The sequence below is a fragment of the Tachyglossus aculeatus genome, chromosome 11, assembly GCF_015852505.1.
Source record: "Tachyglossus aculeatus isolate mTacAcu1 chromosome 11, mTacAcu1.pri, whole genome shotgun sequence".
NCBI lineage: Eukaryota > Metazoa > Chordata > Mammalia > Monotremata > Tachyglossidae > Tachyglossus > Tachyglossus aculeatus.
Window position 1 is genome coordinate 48,687,783 of NC_052076.1, and position 27,784 is coordinate 48,715,566.

At 46.5% G+C, this 27,784-nt stretch overlaps 1 protein-coding gene across 1 annotated transcript in view; it reads left to right on the forward strand.

Moving 5' to 3' along the window:
* Window positions 1-6,517: 6,517 nt before the first annotated feature.
* TCF25 (transcription factor 25) overlaps window positions 6,518-27,784 on the forward strand; it is a 28,136-nt gene continuing 6,869 nt past the window's right edge. Inside the window, exons 1-11 of the mRNA XM_038754066.1 lie at window positions 6,518-6,706; window positions 13,281-13,457; window positions 15,003-15,077; window positions 15,718-15,842; window positions 17,120-17,185; window positions 18,044-18,126; window positions 19,448-19,578; window positions 22,999-23,098; window positions 23,656-23,749; window positions 25,103-25,195; window positions 26,301-26,406. Of these exons, the coding sequence (XP_038609994.1) occupies window positions 6,518-6,706; window positions 13,281-13,457; window positions 15,003-15,077; window positions 15,718-15,842; window positions 17,120-17,185; window positions 18,044-18,126; window positions 19,448-19,578; window positions 22,999-23,098; window positions 23,656-23,749; window positions 25,103-25,195; window positions 26,301-26,406 (1,239 nt within the window). The remainder of the gene's footprint in view (window positions 6,707-13,280; window positions 13,458-15,002; window positions 15,078-15,717; window positions 15,843-17,119; window positions 17,186-18,043; window positions 18,127-19,447; window positions 19,579-22,998; window positions 23,099-23,655; window positions 23,750-25,102; window positions 25,196-26,300; window positions 26,407-27,784) is intronic.

Here is a 27,784-nt window from a genome sequence, read left to right on the forward strand (position 1 = left end):
GTGTTAAGACCAGCTCTGTGACAGTTTGAAGCAAGGGTGTTGAAAGCACGTGGCTCAGTGGAAAGATCCTGGGCTTTGGAGTCAGAGGTCATGGGTTCAAATCCCAGCTCTGCCAATTGTCAGCTGTGTGACTTTGGGCAAGTCACTTCACTTCTCTGGGCCTCAGTTCCCTCATCTGTAAAATGAGGGTGAAGACTGTGAGCCCCCCGTGGGACAACCTGATCATCTTGTAACCTCCCCAGTGCTTAGAACAGTGCTTTGCACATAGTAAGCGCTTAATAAATGCCATCATTATTATTATTATATTTAAATCACTAATGTGATGGTTTTGCCCAACCCATTCCCTGATGTAACACAGCTTCCTCAACAGGGGAGAATTAATCATTTCTATGCCAAAATTTGAAAGAGGAGGAAGGGGACCTGGAAAATTTAGTGAAAGGATAACACGGATCCTGAAAAGAAAGCTTTAGGAACCATTGAACAAGCTGAGAAGGGAGAAAAAAACTATTATCTGCCCACATCCTATTCAATCCCACAAGTATCCCATTCATTTGAGACCTCAGTTGGAGTTTGGAGGGAATGGAAAGTTGGAGGCTGAGGATTTTTAAAAAGCTGTTCCCTGCAGGCTCTCACGGTTGATAGGCGACACTGGGGAGTAATGTGAGTATGAGATTCTTCTATTTTTCAGAAATTTGAAGCTTAGCAAAGCAGGATGGGGCAGATGAAGGGATGGCAACGGGCTTGGACTAGATCTACCTCGCCCTAGAGCTGTGTCCTGGGAAGGCCATGGTGGGCTCCTAGGTGGTCGGCTTCAGCATGAGTGCAGTCAAGAGTTCTCAAAAATGATGATGGTTTCAAAAGAACAGCAGGAAGCCTACAGAAATCAATCATTATCAGGGGGACTGCCAATCGCACCCCATTCCAGCTCCCCCACTGGATGTTTCTCCCAGGAAAATGAGCTCTGGAAAAGCCCTTTAATAGGGATCTGAACTTACGTCCCTCGACTCCCAGAAGGATTCTATCTAAACTACCCCCAAAAGAAATTCTGGAAAGTCTCCAGGGAAGGCACCTCCATTGTTGGATCTACTTCTTTAGTTTACCTTATATTTCTAAACTCAGAATTTCTTGAAGCAATTTATACATATTTTCTCCTGTTCTACATTCAGCCTAGACACGTTGCTCCAGAGCCAGTGTGATAAGAGCTCCCAGCTCCACCACAAGTCTGCTGTGTGACCTTGGGCAAGTCACTTCACTTCTCTGGGCCTCAGTTACCTCATCTGTAAAAATGGGGATTAAGACTGAGCCCCCCATGGGACAACGTGATCACATTGTATCCCCCCAGCGCTTAGAACAGTGCTTTGCACATAGTAAGAGCTTAACAAATGCCATCATCATCATCATCATCATCATAAGAACTACCCCACAGGACTTCTTCCTGGATTCAAATCCCACCCTGAGAAAATCCAGTCCCCAAGATCTGCAAGTAATCCCACACTGACTCTACAGGACCAAGGAACACAGCCAACGAACACAGTCTTTAGTGCCCTTTTAATCCTAAACCAGTTGCAATACAATAATGATAACTTCTCCCCTTTATACATTCATGAACTTTATCTCTTCGGCACTGTAATAAGCACTTGTGACGGCATAATACCACTTAGTTGGTAACCACTATCTCTGCCCTCAAGGATCTTACCATCAAGTAAGCTCCTACAACAGTTTAACCTTATCCAATTGCTCCCTCCCTTTTGTGGCTTCACTATATGATTTGTGCCCACTGGGCAGGTGAAGTTCATCCCAGGGCACCAAACAGGGACTTCACAGCCCCTTTAGGTCTGTCCTTGGCTACTCAAAATTACCCCCAGCTCTTTCCATATTGACTGGTTCACCAAATCTTACCTACAACTACCAGGCCCTCCCTGATTTTCCAATTTGACTATCCTCTTCCCAGTTGGTTCATTAAATCATTAATTCAATTAAATCAGTGGTAGGTAGACTGTTTCCCGATACCGGTCCATTGTCTAGGCAACACAGGAGTCTACACATATAAAGTGGAATTGTCGCCATCTGACTAAGCCCCGTGATCTCCGAGTGAATTGCACATGGCTCCCAATTGGAGTATGTGTGGAAGAGCTTGGGACGGGAAGACCCTTAAGCATAACACACTTACCCCATCCCCTCTTCCTTCAACCGTGTCACCTGGAGGAGCAGGGCTACCCAAATAATGGCCCTGGGAAGGATGGAGGGGTTGGGGGAGGTTGATACCCTAGCAGTTGGTACCTTAATGCCCTCTCCTGCTGCCACAAGCTTCACCGCATCCCACCCTCTGCAGGAATGGGGACAGGACTAGGGCCAAAGACGAGCCATAAAAACAAGAGCCATAAAGAAAAGCAGAGTGGGAGGGTAAATCTCAATCAAACCAGTCTCTGGGGTTTATAAGAGGGTGAAAAATGGGGTGGATTACAGTACTGTTTGCTGCATATTCTCTTCGGTGTTAAACATCCATATGTTGTATACAATCAATCAATAATATTATTGAGCGCTTAATCTGTGCAGAAAACTGGGAGGGTTCAATAGAGTTAGTAGAGGCAGTCACTGCCCTTAAGGACCTTACAATCTAGTGGGGATTTTACAATCTAGGTGATAGTTTATACTATATATTTACAGCTCACTTCGTCATTCAGTATGATGTCCGTCAACCGCTACAGTCAGTTGGGCTTCAGGATCTTGGAAGTTTGATCTACATTATTTTAAGAGAATGCTCAGAAAGGTCTTCCCTTCCCTGCCCCATTACTTCAGACCAAATCTTTCCAAAATGTTGATATAGTGCTTAGGTCCCAATGTAGCGGAAAAGGGGTGTTTAATCTAGGTACTCTTAATAATGCCCATAAATACTTTTGATTTACATATATACTATATTGTACTATACTGAGAAGCAGCATAGCCTAGTGGCAAGAACACGTGCTTGGGAGTCAGAGGGCATGGGTTCTAATCGCGGCTCCACCACTTGTCTGCTGTGTGACCTTGGGCAAGTAACATCTCTGTGCCTCAGTTACTCCGTCTGTAAAGTGGGGATTAAGACTGTGAGCCCCACATGGGACAACCTGATTACCTTGTGTCTACCCAAGTGCTTAGAACAGTGCTTGGCATATAGTAAGCACGTAACAAATACCAAAATTATTATTATTACTCTCTCAAGTGCTTAGTACGGTATTTTCCACACAGGAAGCACTCAATAAATACGATGGGGGTGAATTAATTTGATTTAGGTAAACATAGTTTACTGACAATCAAGAGAGTAAGGAGGAAAGGCAGTTGGAATATTAAGAGTTTGTCATAGTCCCGGAGAATTGGGATAATTAGGTTGTGGATAATGGAATTTATGGAATAAATCAGGGTTAAATCAGGGTTATAGGAGACAGAGATGACAGGAGTCCAGCACATCCGGAGGCCCGTCAGGGTTCATCTTCACTCTGTTATCTACCTTGCCTGCTGAATACTGTTCATGAACTCAACTGCTAAAGGAATTTGAGAAAAGAGCGTTTACTAAACCTCAGAGAAAAATATCAGATGTACTGAATACCAATAAATCAATTAGTTGCTAGAAAAGCCACAAACACCTTGAACTCCAGCGTGGCTTAGTGAATAAGAGCACGAACCTGAGAAACAGAAGGACCTGGGTTCTAATCCCATCACACAGCCACGTCTGCTGTGTGACACTGGACAAGTCACTTCATTTCTCTGGACCTCATTTACCTCATCTGTAAAATGGGGATTAAGAGTGTGAGCCCCATGTGAGTGAGGGACTGTGTATCTTCCACAGCACTTAGAACAGTGCTTGGCACATAGTAAGCACTTAACAAGTACCATCAGGTCACGGGTTCTAATCCCGGCTCCGCCACTTGTCTGCTGTGTGACTTGGGCAAGTCACTTCACTTCTCTGGGCCTCAGTTCCCTTATCTGTAAAATGGGGATGAAGTCTGTGCGCCCCACGTGGGACAACCTGATCACCTTGTATCTCCCCCAGTGCTCAGAACAGTGTTTGGCAGATAGTAAGCACTTAACAAATCCCATCATTATTATTATTATTCTCTGGGCCTCAGTTCCCTCATCTGTAAAATGGGGATGAAGTCTGTGAGCCCCACGTGGGACAACCTGATCACCTTGTATCTGCCCCCACACAGGGCTTAGAATAGTGCTTGGCACATAGTAAATGCTTAACAAGTACCATCAGGTCAGGGGTTCAAATCCCGGCTCTGCCACTTGTCAGCTGGGTGACTTTGGGCAAGTCACTTCACTTCTCTGGGCCTCAGTTCCCACATCTGTAAAATGGGGATGAAGACTGTGAGCCCCACGTGGGACAACCTGATGACCTTGTATCCCCCCCAGGGTATAGAGCAGTGCTTGGCACATAGTATATATGTATATATGTTTGTACGTATTTATTACTCCATTTATTTTACTTGTACATATTTATTCTATTTATTTTGTCTTTTTAATATGTTTTGTTTTGTTGTCTGTCTCCCCATTCTAGACTGTGAGCCCGCTGTTGAGTAGGGACTGTCTCTAGATGTTGCCAACTTGGACTTCCCAAGCGCTTAGTCCAGTGCTCTGCATACAGTAAGCTCTCAATAAATACAATTGAATGAATGAATGAAAAGTAAGCGCTTAACAAGCCCCATCAGGTCAGCGGTTCTAATCCTGGCTCCGCCACTGGGTGACTTTGGGCAAGTCACTTCACTTCTCTGGGCCTCAGTTCCCTCATCTGTCAAATGGGGATGAAGACTGGGAGCCCCATGTGGAACAACCTGATGACCTTGTATTCCCCCCCAGGGCTTAGAACAGTGTTTGGCACATAGTAATAGCTTAACAAATCCCATCATTATTATTATTATTATTCTCTGGGCCTCAGTTCCCTCATCTGTAAAATGGGGGTGAAGAGTGGGAGCCCCACGTGGGGACAACCTGATGACCTTGTATCTCCCTCAGGGCTTTGAGCAGTGCTTGGCACATAGTAAGCACTTAACAAGTCCCATCAGGTCAGGTGTTTTAATTCTGGCTCCTCCACTTGTCAGCCGGGTGACTTTGGGCAAGTCACTTCACTTCTCCGGGCCTCAGTTCCCCCATCTGTCAAATGGGGATGAAGACTGGGAGCCCAATGGGGGCCAACCTGATGACGTTGTGTCTATCCCAGTGCTTAGAACAGTGTTTGGCACATAGTAATAGCTTAACAAATCCCATCATCATTATTATTATTATTCTCTGGGCCTCAGTTCCCTCATCTGTAAAATGGGGGTGAAGAGTGGGAGCCCCACATGGGGACAACCTGATGACCTTGTATCCCCCTCAGGGCTTAGAGCAGTGCTTGGCACATAGTAAGCGCTTAACAAGTCCCATCAGGTCAGGTGTTTTAATCCTGGCTCCTCCACTTGTCAGCTGTGTGACTTCGGGCAAGTCACTTCACTTCTCCGGGCCTCAGTTCCCTCATCTGTCAAATGGGGATGAAGACTGGGAGCCCCATGTGGAACAACCTGATGACCTTCTATCTATTCAAGTGCTTAGAACAGTGTTTGGCACATAGTAAGCGCTTAACAAGTCCATCGGGTCAGGGGGTTTAATCCTGGCTCCTCCGCTTGTCAGCTGGGTGACTTTGGGCAAGTCACTTCACTTCTCCGGGCCTCAGTTCCCTCATCTGTCAAATGGGGATGAAGAGTGGGAGCCCCACGGGGGGACAACCTGATGACCTTGTATCCCCCTCAGGGCTTAGAGCAGTGCTTGGCACATAGTAAGCGCTTAACAAACCCCATCATTATTAGTATTATTCTCTGGGCCTCAGTTCCCTCATCTGTAAAATGGGGGTGAAGACTGGGAGCCCCACGTGGGGACAACCTGATTACTTTGTATCCCCCTCAGGGCTTAGAGCAGTGCTTGGCACATAGTAAGCGCTTAACAAGTCCCATCAGGTCAGGGGTTCTAATCCTGGCTCCGCCGCTTGTCAGCTGGGTGACTTTGGGCAAGTCACTTCACTTCTCCGGGCCTCAGTTCCCCCATCTGTCAAATGGGAATGAAGACTGGGAGCCCCATGTGGAACAACCTGATGACCTTGTATCCCCCCAGGGCTTAGAACAGTGTTTGGCACATAGTAATAGCTTAACAAATCCCATCATTATTATTATTATTATTCTCTGGGCCTCAGTTCCCTCATCTGTAAAATGGGGGTGAAGACTGTGAGCCCTAGGTGGGGACAACCTGATGACCTTGTATCCCCCCCAGTGCTTAGAACAGTGTTTGGCACATAGTAATAGCTTAACAAATCCCATCATTATTATTATTGTTATTATTCTCTGGGCCTCAGTTCCCTCATCTGTCAAATGGGGATGAAGAGTGCGCGCCGCGGGCGCTGAGGCGCCGCCGGCCGGGCGGCCTGCGGGTGGCAGTGCGCATGCGCGCGGGCCCGCGCCCGCCTTCTGCGCATGCGCGCGCGCCCTGTGGTAGTCGTCAGCGGCTGTCGGGTCCCATGTCGCGCCGGGCCCTCCGGAGGCTGCGGGGGGAACAGCGGGGCCAGGAGCCCCTGGAGCCCGGCGCCTGGAAGCTGGGACCCGACGGACACGATGGCGGCGACAGCGACGACGACGACGACGAGGTCGGTTCCGGCCGGAGGCGACCGGGGCCGGACGGGACGGTGATCAGGAACCTGTACGAGCTGGTGAGGCCATGGGGCCCGGGGCACGGGGCACGGGGGGGGGGGGGGGCGCGAGGGAGCCTGGGAAACCCAGCGTCAGGCGGCGGGGGGGGGGAGGGGCGGGCGGAGGATGAGGCCGGGGGCGGCGCTTCTGAGGGGGACCGATGGGCGGGGCTTCGGGAGAGGGGCAATGGGTGGGGCTCCTGAGGGACGGAAGGGGCGGTGGGCGGGGCTTCTGGGTGAGGACCAATCAATCAATCGTATTGATTGATTGGCCAATGAGCGGGGCTCCAGAGGGAAGGGTGATGGGTGGGGCTCCAGGGGGAGGGGGCGGGACAATTGGGGGGTTCCTGAGGGAGGAGAGGGGCGGGGCTTCTGGGTGAGGTAATGGGCGGGGCTCCGGGGTGAAGACCAATGGGTGGGGCTCCAGGGGGAGGGGGGCGGGGCTTCGGGGTGAGGACCAATGGGCGCGGCTTTGGGTGAGGTAATGGGCGGGGCTCTGGGTGAGAACCAATAGGTGGGCCTTCGGGATGAGGACCAATGGGCGGGGCTCCAGGGGGAGAGGGGCGGGACAATGGGGAGGGGTTCTGAGGGAGGAGAGGGGCGGGGCGCCTGAGGGAGGGGCGGGGCTCCGGGGGAAGGGGGCGGGGCTTCGGGTGAGGACCAGTGGGCGGGGCTCTGGATGAGGACCAATGGGTGGGCCTTCGGGGTGAGGACCAATGGGCGGGGCTCGAAGGGAGAGGGGCGGGGCTTCGGGGGTGGGACAATGGGGTTCCTGAGGGACGAGAGGGGCGGGGCTTCGGGGGTGAGGACCAATGGGCGGGGCACCTGAGGGAAGGGCGGGGCTTAGGGGTGAGGACCAATGGGTGGGGCTTTTGGGTGAGGTAATGGGCGGGGCTCCGGGGGGAGAGGGGTGGGGCTTCTGGGGGAGGGACAATGGTGGCTCCTGAGGGAGGATGGGGCGGGGCTTCTGGGGGAGGTAATCAATCAATCAATCGTATTTATTGAGCGCTTACTGTGTGCAGAGCACTGTACTACTAAGCGCTTGGGAAGTACAAGTTGGCAACATATAGAGACAGTCCCTACCCAATAGTGGGCTCATAGTCTAGAATGGGCGGAGCTCCAGGGTGAGGACCAATGGGCGGGGCTCCAAGGGGGAGTGGGGCGGGGCTTCTGGGGGCGGGACAATGGGGGCGCCTGAAGGAGGATGGGGCGGGGCTTCGGGGTGAGGACCAATGGGCGGGACTCCTGAGGGAGGTGGGGGCGGGGCTTATGGGTAAGGACCAATGGGCGGGGCTCCTGAGGGAGGGGCGATGGGCGGGGCTTCGTGGGTGAGGGGCGGGACTCCTCCATTCGTTCATTCAATCGTATTAAGCGCTTGCTGTGTGCAGAGCACTGGGCTAAGCGCTTGGGAAGTACAAGTCGGCAGCATGTGGAGACGGTCCCAGCCCAACAGCGGGCTCACAGTCTAGAAGGAAGGGGGAGACAGACCACAAAACACAACATGTAGACCGGTGTCAAAATCGTCAGAATAAATAGAATTACAGCTATATGCACGTCATTAACAAAATAAATAGAATAGTAAATGTGTCCAAGTAAAATAGAGTAATAAATCTGTACAGACATATATACAGGTGCTGTGGGGAGAGGAAGGAGGTAGGTGGGTAGGAGGGGATGGGGAGGAGGAGCGGAAAAGGGGGGCTCAGTCTGGGAAGGCCTCTTGGAGGAGGTGAGTTCTCAGTAGGGCTTTGAGGGGAGGAAGAGAGCTAGCTTGGTGGATGTGTGGAGGGAGGGCATATGTTTGGTTTTGTTCTCTGTCTCCCCCTTTTATAATAATAATAATGGCATTTATTAAGTGCTTACTATGTGCAAAGCACTGTTCTAAGCGCTGGGGAGGTTACAAGGTGATCAGGTTGTCCCACGGGGGCTCACAGTCTTCATCCCCATTTTACAGATGAGGGAACTGAGGCCCAGAGAAGTGAAGTGACTTGCCCAAAGTCACACAGCTGACAATTGGCAGAGCCAGGATTTGAACCCATGACCTCTGACTCCAAAGCCCGGGCTCTTTTCCACTGAGCCACGCTGCTTCCCACTGTTGGGTAGGGACTGTCTCTATATGTTGCCAACTTGTACTTCCCAAGCGCTTAGTACAGTGCTCTGCACACAGTAAGCGCTCAATAAATACAATTGATTGATTGATAGGGACGATGAGTGGGGCTCCAGGGGGAGGGAGGGGACAATGGGGGGGCTCCTGAGGGAGGGGCGATGGGCGGGACAAGTGGAGGGGGTGTCCAGGCAGATGGTGGGAAGAGGTAAAGCAAACTGGGTCTGGGGGCTGTTCGTGCAAGGGAAACCGAGGCTGAGAAGAGAGGGGGTTCAGGAGGGGCAAGAAGGGAGAAACGAGATAGGGTCATGAGAGAACTCATTCATTCAATCATATTTATTGAGTGCTTACTGTGTGCAGAGCTCTGGACTAAACGCTTGGGAAGTACAGATCGGCGACAGATACAGTCCCTACCCAACAATGGGCTCACAGTCTAGAATCTGTTCCCTTTGCCGCTACTGCTGATAAAAATAACAATTGTGGGCTTTGTTAAACCCTCGCTAAAGGCCAAGCGCTGCAATGATAATAATTGTGGTATTTGCTAAGCGCTTACTATGTGCCAAGCACTGTACTTACTGCCGGGGTTGATACAAGCCAATTGGGTTGGACAAAGTCCCCGTCCCACCTGAGATTCACAGTCTCAATCCCCATTTTACAGAGAAGGTAACTGAGGCACAGAGAAGTAAAGTGTACAAAACACTGAGATAGATAAATTTACTGTCACGTCAGACACAAGCCCTCTCACATGGGGCTCATAGTCCGAGGGGAGCGAGAATGGGCATTTCATCCCCATTTGACAGGTGAGGAGACTGAGACACAGAGAAGCAGTGTGGCCTAGTGGATAGGCCAAGGAAACAGCAGGCAAGAGGCAGAGCTGAGATTAGAACCCAGGTCCCCTGACACTCAGGCCTCTGCTCTTTCCACTAGGCCATGCTGCTTTCTCATCTTTGTGGAGTCTTGGGTAACCACCTAACCCCAGTCCTGTGCCCTATCCTGCCTTTTCAACATTGCTGTAAACGGGCAAGGAGATATAATTAACTCATTTGTTCACCCTCCTTTATCCCTAGTCCATGGTTCAGTGGGTCTGTTAGTTCATTCGGTCTGTCCTCCATTTCAGGATAAATAACGTGTACAAGGACATCTTCCAAGTTCAGAGTGTAGGCGGAACAAAATACAATCTGCACAGAGTAGAGTGTTCAGTCAATACTGTTGATTGATCTATATTCTCTGCCTTTATCCCCAAGAAGGAGAACTATTGGAGGGATGGTAACTTCCAGAGAAACATGGTAGGGACATATTCAACCCATATATTCAATCCATCAATTGAATATCAGTTGAACTGTCCATCCCATCTTCACGACATTGCTCAAATCCTCCCTTTCCTCTCGATCCAAGCTGCTACCATGTTAATACAGCCCTCATCTTATCCCTCCTGGATTACTGCATTAGCCTCCTTGCTGACCTTCCAGCCTCTTGCCTCTCCCCACTCCAGTCCACACTCCACTCTGCTGCCCGGATCGTTTTTCTACGAAAGCGTTCAGGATGTGACACCCCACTCCTCAAAAAACTCCAGTGGTTGCCCATCCATCTCTGCATCAAACAAAAACTGCCCACCACTGGCTTTAAAACACTCCATCACCTTGCGCCCTCTTACCACAACCCAGCCCGCACACATTTCTCCTGTAATACAACCTTCTCAATGTGCCTTGATCTCGCTACCACCCCCTCGCCCACATCCTGCCTCTATCCTGGACCGCCCTCCCTCCTCAAATCCGACAGGCAGGTACTCTCCCCCTCTTCAAAGCCTTTTGAAGACACATCTCCTCCACCAGGCCATTCCTAAATTCCCCCTTTCCTCCTCTCCCACTGCCTTCTGCATCACCCTGACTTGCTCCCTCTGTTCTTTCCCCCTCCCAGCTCCACAGTACTTATGTAATTTATTTATTTATATTAACGTCTGTCTCTCCTCTAGACTGTAAACTCATTGTGGACAGGGAATGGGTCTGTTTATTGTTGTATTGTTCTCCCCTGAGCACTTAGTACAGTGCTCTGCATGCAGTAAGCTCTCAATAAATACAGTTGAATGAATGAATAAAACAAAAGTGATGAGAGCAAAAATCTTGCAGCAGGAAGGAGGATGGACAGATATGATTGATTGAGGAGTATGAGGGGGTGGAGGCGAGTGGAGGAAGTAGAAAAGAGAATAAGTGGATGGGAGGAGAAAAGAGCAATTCAGAATTCATTCTCCAGCACCAGTCAACTCACTGTACCTCAATCCTCTCTCACCTTGAAGCTCCTTCCACCTACCTGGAACTCCCTCCCGCTTCATACCTGAGAGACCACCACTCTCCCCATCTCCATCCCTCCTAAAATCATCTCTCCTCCAAGAAGCTTTCCCTGACTAACCTCTCATCTCCCCACCCTATTCAGTCTCCCTTCTCTGCTGCCTAGGAACTTGTGTCTGTACCCCTTCAGTAGTTTGGTAACTCACCTCACTCCCAGTCCCACAGCACTTAGGTTCATATCCTTAAACTCTGCTGTTTCCCCTTTCTGAATTTTATCTGTAATTTGTTTTAATGTTTGTCTCCCCAACTCGACTGTAAGTTCCTTGCGGGTGAGGGTAGAGTCTCCCAATTGTATTGCATTGTTCTCTCCCAAGGGCTTAGTACAGTGACTAATGCACACACCAAGCGCTCAGTAAGTATGATTGATTGATTCTGAAGATTACTTACAAATGGCCCTCCTAGGCTATGTAGGAGGCCCCTCGTAATGCAGTTTGCTGTATCTGTGAATTGGTTTTGTTCATGTCATCCAGATTCTCCCTCCCATCCTTTTCCCAGGATCTGGTGTAATATTCCCAAACATAAAATAGTGCTAGCTTGCCAGCTGTTATTTTTTTTTCCCTTATAGAAACGACTGTAAAAGAATGTTAAACTTGTCAAAGACACAGAACTGCCAAGACAGGGCACATAAGCTTGGTACATATCTAAACTCATTACTGTTTCAATCCACACCATGTTTCCAAGCCAGGAAAGTGTTCCATTCGTTCGTGCAGAACACTGGGCATCACGAGTCTGTGACTGTCTTCAAAGTTCTCTACTGACTGACTCTGCCTAAGGCAATTCCTTAAATTCCCTGCATTTTCTAGTTTCTCCGTCTTTAGAAAAGAAATTAATTTTGCCAGGTTTTCTGTAGGTGAGAAGTCTGTGGTTTAATTGTGTGAGAGACACTTTTAGATTCCCTAGATGAGAAGCACTACGTTAATATAAAGCCACCTTGCAAATAAGTAGAAAAAACTGTATAGTGTAGCATATTTTTCTAGCATAAAATTGTTAGCCTTCAGTAAATGGCCTACAGGCCAGATAGAGTAGTAATGAACCATTTTACAAGACATTTGACTGCTATTGGATAAGTCACAAAATTTCCCCCTCATAATGATATAGCCAGCATCACATATCACTCTCCATTCCTGCCATCTGTTTTCATTTGTTTATGTTATTCCCAAGAGCCCCAATAACTAGCTCCTAGGTTTACTGCACCTGTAAAGGTATTGTGGATTTCAGAAGTAATTCAGTTCTTATCTAGAATTATGCTGATTGAAAGAGAAGAGTTAATTAATGGAAAGAACACAGAACTGGGAGTCAGGAGACCTGGGTTCTAGTGTCAACTCCTCCACTTAGGAAAGTCACTTAACCTCCAGTGTACAGATTAAGAAAAACTGAGAAGATAAGTACCTCTCTTTTCTCCCTCTTAGATTATATGAGCCCCATATTGGACCGAGACTGTGTCCAATCTGATTATCTTGCATCTGCTCCGGAACATAGCAGAAAATAAGCACTTAATACGATCATTATTAATACCTAAGAACCCTCATATTCTGTGTCAGGAAAGAAAAAACTCCCCTTTCTCTTGTATTCAGTTACTATAATGCCGTTCGTCTCCAGACTACCCATATAAATGCAGCCCTCCAAAAGTGCTACATTTTGGCTTCTTATTGATTAATATATACCCAGAATGTTCGGAGGTTTGTTCCAGATCTTGCTTTAGATGACTACAGTGCTGCTGCATTCCTTTGTCCATGGCTCAAGACTGCTTTTACCGTGAGACAAGATGGTCACTGTCGAACATCAAGCGGGCAGCTCGTTGGCCCTGATTTGTCAGCAGTGAACACCACTAGTGTTTACCACTCTGACATGCTGAATACCAGTTTACAAGATCATTGAAAGTGGCAGCCAAAGGGGTGCCATGCAAGAACACTTCCAGTCATAACTGTTTTTCCTCCTGTTGCCACTGAATGTATGCAACGGATGTCTGCCCGTCTCCCCCATTAGATTGCATTCAATCGATTGATTGAGGGCCAGGAGCATGTCTTTCGATGTGCTCTCCACAGTGTGTCATTTCGCCCTCCTCACGCAATAGGCATTCAATAACATCTAATGAATGAATGACTGTCAACCTAGTGGATTTGCCTATTGGCCTCATTTCCTTCTCCAGATAACCAGGGAAGAGCCCGAGGATGAGCCACTCTCCAAAGGGGGAAAAACAGATTCCAGGCTGAAGGAGCATGAAGGCCCAGGGGACAGTGAAGAGACTGAAGATGGAGCAGTAGAGGGTAGCAAGCAAGGAAATGGAAAAGGAAAACAGGAGGACCAGAAAAAATGCAATTCTCAGGTATACTCAATTTATTTATTTATCTTGTACATATCTATTCTATTTATTTTATTTTGTTAGTATGTTTGGTTTTGTTCTCTGTCTCCCCCTTCTAGACTGTGAGCCCGCTGTTGGGTAGGGACTTTCTCTATGTGTTGCCGACTTGTTCTTCCCAAGCGCTTAGTACAGTGCTCTGCACACAGTAAGCGCTCAATAAATATGATTGATGATTGACTTATGGAAAACTCATTGAAGGGGGACTCAGCATTTAGATATCAGGGTTGGTTCCTTCTTGACATTTTTAAGGCATGTCCTCTTTACTGTCTCCCTACTTTCTGGAGCATGCCAACCCACAGCTGTACATCCTTAACGATACAGCAAAAAACTTGGAGAATTTTCTCAGAAGGTGATATTCTGTGTCATTGGGAATTGTAGAGTTACAATGCCCAGGTCTGTGTGGGGCCATGAATGGGTAAACACAAAATTCCTAGGATTTTAGGGAAGGTGGCAAAGTACAGTGAATGTCAAAGAATCAGAATTCTTTGAACCTTGTGTTAATTTAGTATACCCTGACTTCTTTGGCTATTGCGTACTATTCCAGGCCCTGGGAGGTTTGCATGAACCTCCGTGAATAATTAGGAGCCTTTCCACACCTGTTTCAGCAGCATTTTAGCTGGAACCACTGGTGTTTTGTCTCTGGGGTCAGCATAAAAATCATGTCCTGGCTCTGCCACTTGTGCCTGTGTGACCTTGGGCAAGTCACTTAACGTCTCTGTGCCTCAGTTCCCTCATCTGTAAAATGGAGATTAAGACTGTGAGCCCCCTTTGGGACAACCTCATTACCTTGCATGTACTCCAGTGCTTAGAACAGTACTTGGCACATAGTAAGGGCTTAACAAAAACCACCATTATTATTATTATTAGGTCTTGGATCCGATGTTAAAATGTTTAGTTGCCTTCTCATGTGCGCTTCTCACAAAAGCACATGTCTTGACTGAAACATGTCATCAAAACTGTGAGTAACAGGGCTTCTAGGGCACCTGGCCATAATAGGGTTGCTTATCCATCCTCATATTCAGAAATACAAAATTAAATAGGATCTTGGGCACCTGAAGGTAAGTTACATTTCCTTTCAGAATTATTATCCCTATATTATGCAGTGTGTAATTTATGTTGAAGGGCTTTATTGTGATTTTAATGATGGCTGTATATGGAGCCATTGCCATTCTTCTCCCACCAATGAGTGTGCTCATTAGAGCTGGCTTACATGCTTTGTTACCCCTTTTTAAGTGATTAATACGCTGGGGGAAAATATGTAGGTCAGCTGTAGGGCTTATTACCACCTGATTTGGGCTATATTTCAGAAAACTTCATCCCTTTAACATTCCTATTATTCTTTTTGATCCTCATCTTTTTTATCCAAACTTATCCCTTTTGTTGCTACCATGGAATTGAGAAGGAATGATTGTAATAGTTATGTTTCAGGTATCATCTTGGCCTTTTCCCAACTTCCAGCACTTTTGATCCTGCCCTGTAGAATTTACTAATATGTACCTCTGTGGTTAGTCCAATTCAGGTAATAAGCTCAGGAAGAAAAAAAAGAAACAGAAAAACAAGAAAACTACAGGAGGCCAAACTCTGGTAAGTTTGTGAAAAGCTGACTTCATTCTCTTCTTTTGTGTTTCTTCAGTTTCTTGGCAGTTTGTAAATTCATGGGCCTACCTTATAGTTAATTATCTTTGCATTAGCTTCTGAGGTTCAATGAGTTTAGAAACAGCAAAGGCATAAATTCTGCCACCCATGTTGTTTCTGGGGAGCCTGCTCCTTTTTTTTCTGATTTTTATATTCTCCTCCAGTCTTTGTTGAATTGTGGTTCTTCTGTCAAATATGGAGGCTTGGGTGACAGCCCTCTGATCCTCATTAATTGCTGTAGCTTTCCTCTTCCCTGATGCTAATTTGATCAATGTAGAATGATGTGAGGGAGAGGTAAAAATCATGATTAGAGTCAGGTGTGGTATCAGGACCTGCTTTTCAAATCAGTGACTTCTGGTGCTCTCCTCCCTGACAATAAGATTGTACTATCCTTTCTTTTACAAGCTGTTGTATAAAACTAGGCCTCTTTATCTAGATCTTTCTCTTTAGGAAAAAAAAATCCTGATAGCATATAGGGACTGCAGTTTTCAAGTTACTGATCTTTAAGGAGAAGTTATGGGCATCTCACTCTCATAGTGGTGAATAAAGTCGAAATAATGTGAGTACCTTATCTTTCTGGTACTTAAAGGAAGGTGATGGGTTGGAGGATATTGACAGGATTCTTGAGAAAATAGAAGATTCCAGTGAGCTTTCAACCCAGCCCCAAATTGGCGTCATCACAGAGAGCCGGCCCCTACTCTATGTGGAACACAGGTAATCTCTCATCCTGACATTCCTTCCTCCTCTTGCCCTGGACTGACTTTGTTGTAACTTAGAGCCACGTTGGACTACTGTTCTGAGAATGTTCGAGGTTATTTTGCCCATCTTAATGAGCTCTTTTCTGAAAGCTTTTTGCGCTAGCTCACCCTCCATTTCAGGCCAAATTATTGGTCTTCCAGGCAGCCAGAAATTTCCCATTCCTACTCTGTAGAAGATTGTCTAAAAAGCCTCTGGCAGCCTCCGAAAAAAGCAGCTGGGCCGAATTAATTCATACTTCTCTAATAGCAATATTCTGCCAATGCATTAACCCAGCCATGAAAATGGGCAGGTACCCACCCACATGTCCAGGCCTGATTGCTATCTCATTTTGCCTTTAAAAAAAAAAAATTAGAGGTCTTTTTCTTTTATTTCTGCTTTTGTTGTCTTCCTTTTCAAGCCTCTGCCCTCACTCTCCATATCTGTTTCTCTCTTTCCTTCTCCGTACGTGTGAAAAATCCTTCATCTGCCTATCACCCCTGTGTCATTCCTTTTTTCCCCAGGAGCCATTTCTCCCCACCCCTTTGAGACTTAAAGAACAGTCTACTTTCTAGAGAGAGGTGGGAAGGGCAGCAGCTAGTGCCTCCTCCCTCTCAGTCCTTGCCAGCCCGTAACGTTTGCTAATGGTACTGGTTGGTTGGTTTTTTCATGAATTATACTACATTAGCTATCAATCACTTTCACCCTAGTTCCAATCTCCTTCACTCTACAGTGCTTCAGTTCAAAGTGTAACTTATCCATTTTTGGGGGGATGGATGGATTTCATCACCAAGTCCTGTGAGCTGGAAATATATTGAGGTCACAAGCCAGTCACCTTAGTTGTATTTGTGAGTGACACTGACAGAAGTTAACTCCAACTTCTGCTGGAATGGCTTATTAAGAGAAGTTGTGGAAGCATCTTTCTGGAAAAGATAGGACATCCCCTAACAGATTTGGATGAGGTGCAGCTATTCCTGTTGATTATATGGGATCATTAGTGGCTCTGAATCCAAATGTTCCAGAGTCTCTTCCGGCTCTAGGACTCGGTGCTTTTCTGATTCTTGACCAGTGGCTCTCTGGATGAATGCTCTTTACTGGATAGATTTTTCCATCCTGCAGAGGGTGGAAACAAGACAACAAGGATTATCCTCAATTTGGAGTTATTAAGCTTCACTGTCATTCTTGCTAGAGTCAAGAGAGATGCCCATACTTTGGGGATTTATTGTACGGTTGATATTTCTATCATATTTTTCTAGAAACTTGAATCCGGAGACAGAGTTGAAGAGGTATTTTGGAGCTCGGGCTGTACTTGGAGATCAAAGGTGAGGTCAAAGCTAGCAGGCACAACTGCTTCCCTTTCTGGGTAATTTAACATGGGTTAGTAGAGACTTATGAACAAATGGAAGTCACAGTTCTCTTCTTGGAGATGTTTTGAAGAGAATAATTAAAGCTTCCCTGAATTTGTAAACCCTTTGGTGACTCACAGGGTAAGCTGAAGAGAGATGACCCTTGATGTGGTATTGTTACGTGAGTCTATGAAGTGTCTTTCTGTTGTTTTCTTTGATCCTCGCCTCTTGCTCTTGGACTCTGCTTACTTTATATGGGTATTAAGGATTCTGAGTCTTCACCCTCTGAGGAACTGGGATTTGCTCCTACAGCTGACTAATGGCAACATTCTGCTCTATGCAGTTTGTTTTCTGAGTGCAATTAGGTCGTTGGAACAGAAGCCTGATCTTCAGCCTGCAGAATTTCCAGACTGTGATTAAATTTTGTTCCGAGAAGGTGGAATCCACTATACAACGATGCATTCCAATTGAGACCTTTTAGTCCAAACCATGAGCAAGCAAGTACTTCCTCCGAAAACATGAAATAGTTATGAGTTCTTGACATTTAATCTATTCAGGCTCCTGGAGTTCCCATTACTGCTTAAAAGTGGTAAGCTTGAAGGGAAATTGTTGCAGGGCCAGAAGCCCAAAATGCTTTCTCTAACATGAGGCCTGTTGGTCATGTGTCATTGTGAATAGTTGAACAGTAAATCTGCTGTTGCCGTGGCTCTACCGTGCTCTGTTTTACAGATTCCAGAGCCTTGGTGTTTTCACCGCTCACATTGCAGTGTCCTAATAATCAATGCAGGTAGTACCAGAAGCTAAAGTGTGTGTGTATGCTTCGTTCCCTCCCAGGCCCCGACAGAGGCAGCGCCAGTATCACCACAGCACGTGGTTGACAGCCCCCAAGGACACCTGGCCCCGGTACAGCAAAACAGGTGAGGGCCCTGCTGCAGTGCTCAATGAGTAGGGTTTTGTTTTGTTTTTTTGAAGCGGCCATTACGTTGCCTTTGAGGAAAGCATCAAAATCCACTCAGTGAAAATTCCAATTGTACGATCTCTTGCTAGTACTATTACTACTCTCACTACTCCCATGGAAGCAATTTTCTCAATTTTCACCCTGTTTTGTTTTCTGAAAGAAGTGCCAAGTACCTTAACTGGGCGAGGGAGTGAAGTCCCTGCCTGGGCATTGAGTGAGCCGGTATTGATACCCGAAATGGCTCTGATGGTTATAGTCTCCGGATTTCCCTCTCAGATCCCCCTACCCACAGCTTACCATGACGGGCCACCTCCAGAATGGACGGGGTTGCATCTCCGTGGTCCAAAATGGACAACAGGGGGGTCGGTCATTATTACTAGAAACCGAACCTCTTGATGAAGACTGAGAACCACCAAACTAATAAAATCAATCAATCAATCAATCGTATTTATTGAGCACTTACTGTGTGCAGAGCCCTGTACTAAGCGCTTGGGAAGTACAAGTTGGCAACATATAGAGACAGTCCCTACCCAACAGTGGGCTCACAGTCTAAAAACACTAGGAAACTGGATTTCTCAGGTTGTGAAGAACAGATGAATTGCAAAAGGTGGTTGATTACTTGGCAAGACCCAGGTCCTTGGTAGCTAGGGAAGTTGAGAGAAACTATTCCAAATTCTGAGTTCTTCTGAGTCGGGGGACCCAGGGGCTTTGTTCCCCTGTAACTCATCTTAGCAGAAAACAAAAATGCTGGACAAATGAAGAGAAATATAATATTTTGAAAGAGATTCTGATTTTGAGCAGTCGAATGTGAATTAAGTCCCAGGGGGACTTCAGAGAAGGATTTATCTTTGGTCTTTGTATTTTACATATCAAAAGTATTTGTCTCTCTCTCCATCCCAATAGATTGTAAGCTTATGGAGGACAGTGATCCTCTGTCTCGCTTCTTTTGTACTCTGTCGTGAGCTTGGACAATGCTTCACAGTCAGTAGGTACTCAGTAAATACCATTAATGATGATACCATTAGAATTTAGAAGGACCTTGGGGTGAGAGAGGGCTTGGGAACACAACACAATTCTCTTTAATGAGTCATGAAAGCAGATTTTATTTACTTAATAATTGAAAACTTATTAACCGTGACATTCTGTATTGTGGAACCCTTGCACCCTCTGGTCCGAGAGGGGCTGTGGGAGTTGGAGCCGTACCGAAGAAACTCCTCTTAATTGGCTGGCAGAGGCTGCCACTAAAAGGATCCACATCCATTTCCATAAATGTCTTCTAGGTATCACAATGCGTCTGCTGGAGATGAAAAGAGGAGTCCAGTACTTTACATTTGAACATCATCGAGAGTATCAGCAAGTGCAGTTTAAGTTCCTGGATGCAGTAGAATCATTGGATCCCAACAACATTGTGGTATGTTTGGTAGCAAAGTAATAATGATAATAACCGTGGTGTGTGTTAAGCACTTACTGTGTGCCAGGCACTGTACTAAGCGCCGAGGTGGATACAAGCAAATCGGGTTGGACCCAGTCCCTGTCCCGCATGGGGTTTACAGTCTTAATCCCCATTTTACAGATGAGGGCACCGAGCACAGAGAAGTGACGTGACTTGCCCAAGGGCACGTAGCAGACGAGTGGAGGAGCCGGGATTCGAATCCACGACCTCCTGATTCCCAGGCCCGTGTTCTATCCAGTGTGCCATGCTGCTTCCCCTCCTCCCCAGGGGTATAAAAATGTAGCATGCTGCCGTGGTGCCATGCTGCCAGGATGCCATGTTCTGTATTTCCCAACGGTGCCCGATGTTGTAGCCTGACGAGATGGGGGAAGAGCATTTCTAACCTTTTCATAAAATGTCCCTGAAAGTGGCAACCTTGTCAGAATGTTCATTCATTCATTCATTCATTCAGTTGTATTTATTGAGCGCTTACTGTGTGCAGAGCACTGTACTAAGCGCTTGGGAAGTCCAAGTTGGCAACATATAGAGACGGTCCCTACCCAACAGTGGGCTCACGGTCTAGAAGGGGGAGACAGACAACAAAACAAAACATATTAACAAAATAAAATAGAATAAATATGGACAAGTCTGGGCAGGAGGGTCCAAAACACCACCTCTTTCAGGAAGCCTCTAATCCTGGCTCCACCACTTGTCTGCTTTGTTACCTTGGGCAAGTCCCTTCATCTGTAAAATGGGGAACGAATCTGCGAACCCCATATGGGACAGGGACTCCATTTGCTTGTGTCCATCCCAGTGCCTAGTACAGTGGCTGGCACATAATAAGCACTTAATACCACAGTTATTACTGCTACTCCCCAATTAGCGACTTCCATCGCCCACACCGAATCAAAGGGCTGCTTGGAGCACTTCTGTATGACGATAGTGGTATTTGTTAGCCGCTTACTTTGTGTCAAGCATTGTTTTAAGCGCTAACGATTGACATAAGCTAGACAGGTTACAGTCCCTGTCCCACGTGGGGCTCAGCGTCTTAATTCCATTTTACAGATGAGGAAACTGAGGCCCAGAGAAGTGAAGTGACTTGCCCAAGCAATGTTGACTTTCCAATACAAAGAGAGCCATGGATTTTGAAAGATCAGTCATTTCGTACTGTTGCCGGAGGATAGGTATTAAAGAGCGAGTCTCCGTGCTGAAACGAGTTAATGAGGCCTCTGTGTTAGCCCTATCAGCTGAAGAAGGGGGTCAAAAGATTATATAAATAAATGTAAAGTGACCTTTAGAGCGTAAGATCTGACAACCAGCTGTTCTATTTTGTGGCAAAAAGCAGAGCCATTTTTGGCTATTTTAGTAGTACAATTACAGCATTGAAGTGTTTTATGGGACATTCCCACGTTTGTTAAACTGGATAGAAACATTTGTGACACTCAAGACTGAGGTTGAACTAATGCGGTTAAGCTTCAAGATGTCCGAAGTATTGCGCAACCGGAGCAGTACTGAGCTCGAATAATCTCTGAATGGGTCCATTCTGAAAGCCACTGTTCAAGACCCCCTTAAAATATTAACCTAGGATTTTGGAAAAGATTCATGCTCTCATTTGTGAGGTGACTCAGTGCTGATGGAGCAGAAATTTACCAATACTCAAGATAAAAACCTGCCCATTTCTGTATCAGAAGCCCTAACCATCCCTTCCCTCATTTCTGATTTGGTGCCATATTAGGTGCATCACACACACACACACACATACACACCAAATCACACACCCACACACACCCACCAAACCACACCCACACACACCACATCCCCATCCCCAGTTCAGAGAATGCAGGACAGAGAAGCCTGAAGGCCCAGCATGAATCCTGTAAACTGGCCAAAAGCTGTTGCTTGCATTTTGGCTTTCCATTCATTCATTCAATCATATTTATTGAGCGCTTACTGTGTGCAGAGCACTGTACTAAGCGCTTGGGAAGTACAAGTTGGCAACATATAGAGACGATCCCTACCCTACAGCGGGCTCATCATCTTTACTGCCATTTCAACTCTTTAAGAACCCCCAAAACTCAATGCTATGCTCCTCCCCCAGAAAACAGCTACAGGCTGGGTCCTGTTTCCCCATTCCTTAGGGCTGAACTGTTGGTTTTTTTTGTGGTGCGAAGGAAAAGAATGATGGCAGGGCCATCCTTGGGCTGGCTTTTCTATGAAGAAGAGGAACCATGGAATGGGTCTTCTAGCATTGTGGTTTCCATGAACAACTCTGGATTTCCATATTCTCTGCTGCTGATCCACTGTTGTGATAAATGGATCATTTGAAGAAGGGAAGAGCATTTACTTAAAATCTCATCCGAAATATGATTCTCCCAATACATGTCACTATGTGTCACGCTAATTGTTGCTTTCTAATGTCAGTGCTCTGGCCCAGAGGTAAACTGTTAGAACAAAAACTCCCCTGCAGTCAGCTCCAAGGTTCTCCACCATCAGCCCCTTTGTAGTCCCTGCCCTCGTCTCATGTTAATCCCCAACTCACTGCCTTCATTCCTCCCTGACCAACCCTTTAGCCATTTTAGAGAAGCACCGTGACGGAGGGGAAAGAGCACAGGCTTGAGAGTCAGAGGACCTGGGTTCTAATTCTGGCTCTGCCACATGCCTGCTGAGTGGCCTTGGGCCAGTCACTTGACTTCTCTGGGCCTCAGTTCCCTCTTCCGTAAAATAGGGGTTCAATACCTGTTCTCCCTCCTACTTGGACTGCGAACCCCGTATAGGGCCTGATTGTCTTGTATCGACCCCAGCGCATAGAACAGTGCTTGGTGCTTAGTAAGTGCTTAACAAATACCACAGGTATTGTTATTATTATTATTGTTATTATTCAGCCTCCAGTCTCCCTCCCCCATCATTTCAGCAGACCACGGCTCTCCCCACACTGGAATCCCTACTTGAATCCCCACTTTCTCCAACTAATCTTCCCCAGTTAATATCTCAGCACTCTGAGCCGTATCATCCCTTTGACCAGCTCTAGCACTTAATGAGCTTATTTACGCCTTCCTTAGCACTCAAGTCTGTGTAGTAATTATGCTATTTAAGCACTTATGTCTCAAGCACTGTTCTATAGGTCCACCTTAGAATTGTCCTCTCTAGTTGTAATTATTTTTATGTTTGTAGGTTTCCTAATGGCCAGGGACTGTGTCACTTCGTATTTCTGTATTTCCCAAGTAGGTAGTACAGTGCCACCGTACTAAGTGGGTGTTCAATAAGTGCTACTATTTCTGGTGTTATTAACATAACAATGAGCCGGCCTTTTCCTCTCTCAGACCAATTCCTCGAGCAGGTTTGCCTTCAGCGGTGTTTATTTCTGTTATCAAGCTCAGTTTTTTTTCCTTTGCTTTGTAGCTTCTGCTCCAGATGAACCCCTATCATATAGACTCGCTGCTGCAGCTCAGTGATGTATATAGACTCCAGGAGGATCAGGAGATGGCTCGAGATCTCATAGGTAACAGTTAGCAACAGATGGCATTGTGCAGGAGGAGTGAAAGTTGTAAGAGTTGCTGTTTGCCCTCTTGGGCAAAAATCTATCTCCCTGTGCCATTGGCAACCGAAGAAAAATAGGTTATGGTAAAAACTTGTGTTTCCAACATCAGGGATTGCTAATTGTTTTTGTCAAGCTAAAAAAGACCAACTCACCCTGATGCCCTTGGTCTGCTTTCCCAATTGTAGTTGGTGGTTTTTTTTAGCACTTTGGAATCTTTGGATTAAATAAATATAAAGAGGTATCAAATATATGAAATTGCCCTCATAAATCTCACCAAGGTTATGGCAGAAACCCAAAATGGCTGTGTCTTTTGCTCATTATTACAAACAAGTCAGTAAGGGGGGTGGCAGCCTGCTGATTTGCCCACTCATCCCCCCCCAGGGAGTTGGGATCCAGGTTTCTTTGAAGTCATTAGGACTAAAGAAGAGGGGAGAATCCAAACTCCGTCAACCATGAGAACCTCACCTCTGAGCTCATTTAACTGAGTTCTGAAAATGCTGCGTCTCTTTTGCCTTCAGAAAGGGCTCTGTACAGTTTGGAATGTGCGTTTCACCCCGTGTTCAGTCTCACTAGTGGAACCTGCCGACTGGATTACCGCAGACCTGAGAATCGGTCAGTGGCTTCTTTTGTTTTTAAGCTTTGCTAGTTGCGAAATGTATAGGCAAAGTTCTCTTAATTCCTTTAGTACCCTTTACAGACTCACAAATCCAAGGTCATAATGGTAGTATCTTCCTCCAGGTGGCCTTCCCTGATTGATCACTCCTATCCCCACCCTATTTCCCTCACACTGGTGCCACCACCCCGGGCCACCATTACCTTAATACCTGGGGACTCCTCTCACTCCCTTTACACTCTTGCTTCTCCCTACCTGTAACTTATTTTAGTTTCTCTGTCTCTTTTTTCCCCCATGGTGTAGTACCTTGAGGGCAGGGACTAAGTATACTAGGAAAGCAGCATGGCCTAATGGAAAGAGCTCCGGCCTGGGATTCAGAGGACCTGGGTTCTAATTCTGGCTGCTCCATTTGCTTGCTCTGTGACCTTGGGCAAATCACTTAACTTCTCTGTGCCTCAGTTTCCTGAACTGTAAAATGAGGATTAAATGCCTGTTTCCCCCCTCCTGCTTAAGCTGTGAGCCAGACTGTGTCTGACCCCATAAACTTGTATATACCCCAGCACTTAGAACGGTGCTTGATGCATAGTAAGCGCTGAACAAGTATAATAGTAATAAAAATATCTCTGCACAGAAAAAGAGATCAATAAATACTATCGATTGATTGATTGACATCATAATTTCCCAAAGAATCGTTGCATCTTTAGGAGTCACTGGGAAAGAATGTTAATGTATGAGGTTTCAGCTAGGCTGTGGACATCAAATGTTACATTTAATTAGAATCAGAAGTGTATGTCCTTTTTAGTGGTAAAAAGTGATTTTCCTCTTCTGGAAGATAGTACAGAGGGGTTTTTTTATTTCCTTAGTCAGTAGATCCGAAGGTGGAAAGAGGCAGTTGGGATTAAATTGGAATTAAATCCTAAGTGTCATTGTCCTGGGTGCCAACTTTTCATTTCGAGTGTAGGAGTGGAAAGGGAACAGGGTTTTTAGTGGGGGCGGGCACTGGGAGAATACAAGATTCACAGAGCTAATAGCCCTGAAAGCTGTTTGGAAAGTCTCAGGACTCGTCGGAGACGTGGGGTGAGCAAGGCAAGAGGCCAGCTCTAAAAGCCGTGGGGACTGTCACCCTAGTGACCGGATAGGACTGGGCACTTGGGGTGCCGGGAAGATAGCCAGCATAGTGTGACACCAGAGTACCAGGCCGGAGGTGGCAGAGGGGGGAGAGAGACTGTATTCATTCGAGATCTATATTGCTGGGAACTCATCTTGCTGACCGTTGTGGCTCTTCGGTAATGTAGTTACGTCACTCTTGCTGTGTATTTTAAAACTTAGCTCTTTTTACTCCTCCCCTGCAGAGCTTTCTACCTGGCTCTGTTCAAGCACATGATTTTCCTAGAGAAACGAGGCTGTCCTCGGACAGCCCTGGAGTTCTGCAAGCTTATTCTAAGGCAAGTATCTGCGGTGGTTGTAGTAAGTTGCTGTTTTCAGAAATCCAAGGCTTTGTTCCAGCCTCTCGGAGCTGGAGTCTTGAGATCATCATCATCATCAATCGTATTTATTGAGCGCTTACTGTGTGCAGAGCACTGTACTAAGCGCTTGGGAAGTACAAATCGGCAACATATAGAGACAGTCCCTACCCAACAGTGGGCTCACAGTCTAAAAGATCAGACATTTTTGCTGTTTCAAATGGTTGCACTGCGATCACCAAGCTAAGAGCTAGGGTTGGGGGGATTCATTCTTGCGAGAGCGAGCAAGGACCTGAACCTGGGGGTCAGACGGACCTGGGTTCTAATGCCAGCTCTGCCAGCTGCTTGCTGTGTGACCTTTGGCAGATCCCTTAAGTTCTCTGGACCTCAGTTTCCTCAACTATAAAATGGGGTTATCTGTTCCCCCGCCTGTTTAGGCTGTGAGCCCCCATGCGGGACAGGGACTGTGTCTGACCTGATTTACTTATACCTACCCCAGCACTTAGAACAGTGTCTGACACATAGCAAGCTCTTAACAAATACCATCAAAAAAGAGTGGTGTATATTGTCTATCTCCCCCTCTAGACGGTAAGCTCATTATAGGCAGAGAATGTGCGTACTAATTGTGTTGTACTGTACTCTCTGAAGCACTTAGTACAGAGCTCTGCAAATAGTAAATACTCAATAAATATCATTGATCGGTTGGTTCTGAGTGGGTTTACACTACAGTTGTGAAGCAGCGTGGCTCAATGGAAAGAGCCCGGGCTTTGGAGTCAGAGCTCATGGGTTCAAATCCCGGCTCCGCCACTTGTCAGCTGTGTGACTTTGGGCAAGTCACTTCTCTGGGCCTCAGTTACCTCATCTGTAAAATGGGGATTAAGACTGTGAGCCCCCTTGGGACAACCTGATCACCTTGTAACCACCCCAGCGCTTAGAACAGTGCTTTGCACATAGTAAGCGCTCAATAAATGCCATTATTATTATTATTATTACAGTTTGTGAGGTAGCTATGAATTATTTTTATTTTTAATGTGATAACAGCTATTCTCTTTTTGTTCCTTGATCGTTCCTTTCTCTCTCCTGAAAGCCTTGATCCAGAGAATGACCCTCTATGTTTGCTGCTGATTATTGATTTGCTCTCACTCCGGGCCAGGGACTATGGGTTTTTGATACGCATGTTCCAGGAATGGGAGGTGAGTTGGAAAACCTTCAAGACTGTTCATTTGGCAAGGGCCTTGGAAGTGAGCCCACTGTTGGGTAGGGACTGTCTCTATATGTTGCCAACTTGTGCTTCCCAAGTGCTTAGTACAGTGCTCTGCACACAGTAAGCGCTCAATAAATATGATGGAATGAATGAAAGTGCCTCGCCCAGGACCAGTGCATCTAGTCGACATTTTGTTCGGGAGTCTAGATATACAACCCCCCACTGAGACATTCAGAGTCCACCCAGTCTGACCCACTGGCCCTCACGCCAGTCTCCTTTGTCTCTCACCTGAGCTCTGCCATCCGTTCCGTTCCCCCAACCTGAATGTAGTCCAACCTGCCATTCAATCAATCAATCAATCAATCGTATTTATTGAGCGCTTACTATGTGCAGAGCACTATACTAAGCGCTTGGGAAGTACAAATTGGCAACATATAGAGACAGTCCCTACCCAACAGTGGGCTCACAGCAATTCTTCCACTGCAAAATTCAGTCTCCCCGCCGCCATTCCTAGCAGAAGGGTGAATGGCGAAGCAGCAGATTTCTGAGAATCCAGGGGTGAACCGCGGAACAACATGGCCCAATGGAAAGAGCCCAGGAAGGGAGTCAGAGGACCTGAGTTCAAGTCCCAGCTTTGCCATTTGCCTGCTGTATGACCTTGGGCAAGTCACTTCACTTCTCTGGGCCTCAGTTTCCTTGCCTGTAGAATGGAAATTCAATACCTGTTCTCCCTCTAACATAGACTGTGAGCCCAACGTTGGGTAGGGACTGTCTCTATATGTTGCCAACTTGTACTTCCCAAGCGCTTAGTACAGTGCTCTGCACACAGTAAGCGCTCAATAAATACGATTGATTGATTGATTGGCTGTGAGCCCTCTGTTGGACATGATTAACTTGTGTCTATCCTGGCGCTTAGAACAGTGTTTGTCACATAGTAAGCGCTTACTAAATAATAATAATAATGGAAGTAAGCACTTAATTATTATGTGCCAGGCACCGTACTAAGCACTGGGGTGGATACAAGCAAATGGGGTTGGACACAGTCCCTGTCCAACGTGGGGCTCACAATCTCAATCCCCATTTTACAGTTATGGTAACTGAGGCCCAGAAAGTGAAGTGACTTGCCTCCTAAAGTCATACAGCAGACAAGTGGCGGATCCGGGATTAGAACCCATGACCTGACTCCAGGCCCGAGCTCTATCGACTACATCACGTTGCTTCTAATAATTATTAGACTAATAATACCATAACTATTATGCTCAGTCTCACAGGGAACAGTGGTAGTGGCAGTCTGAGGTTCTGACCTTCTAGACTGTGAACCCGTTGTTGGGTAGGGATGGTCTCTGTATGTTGCCGATTTGTACTTC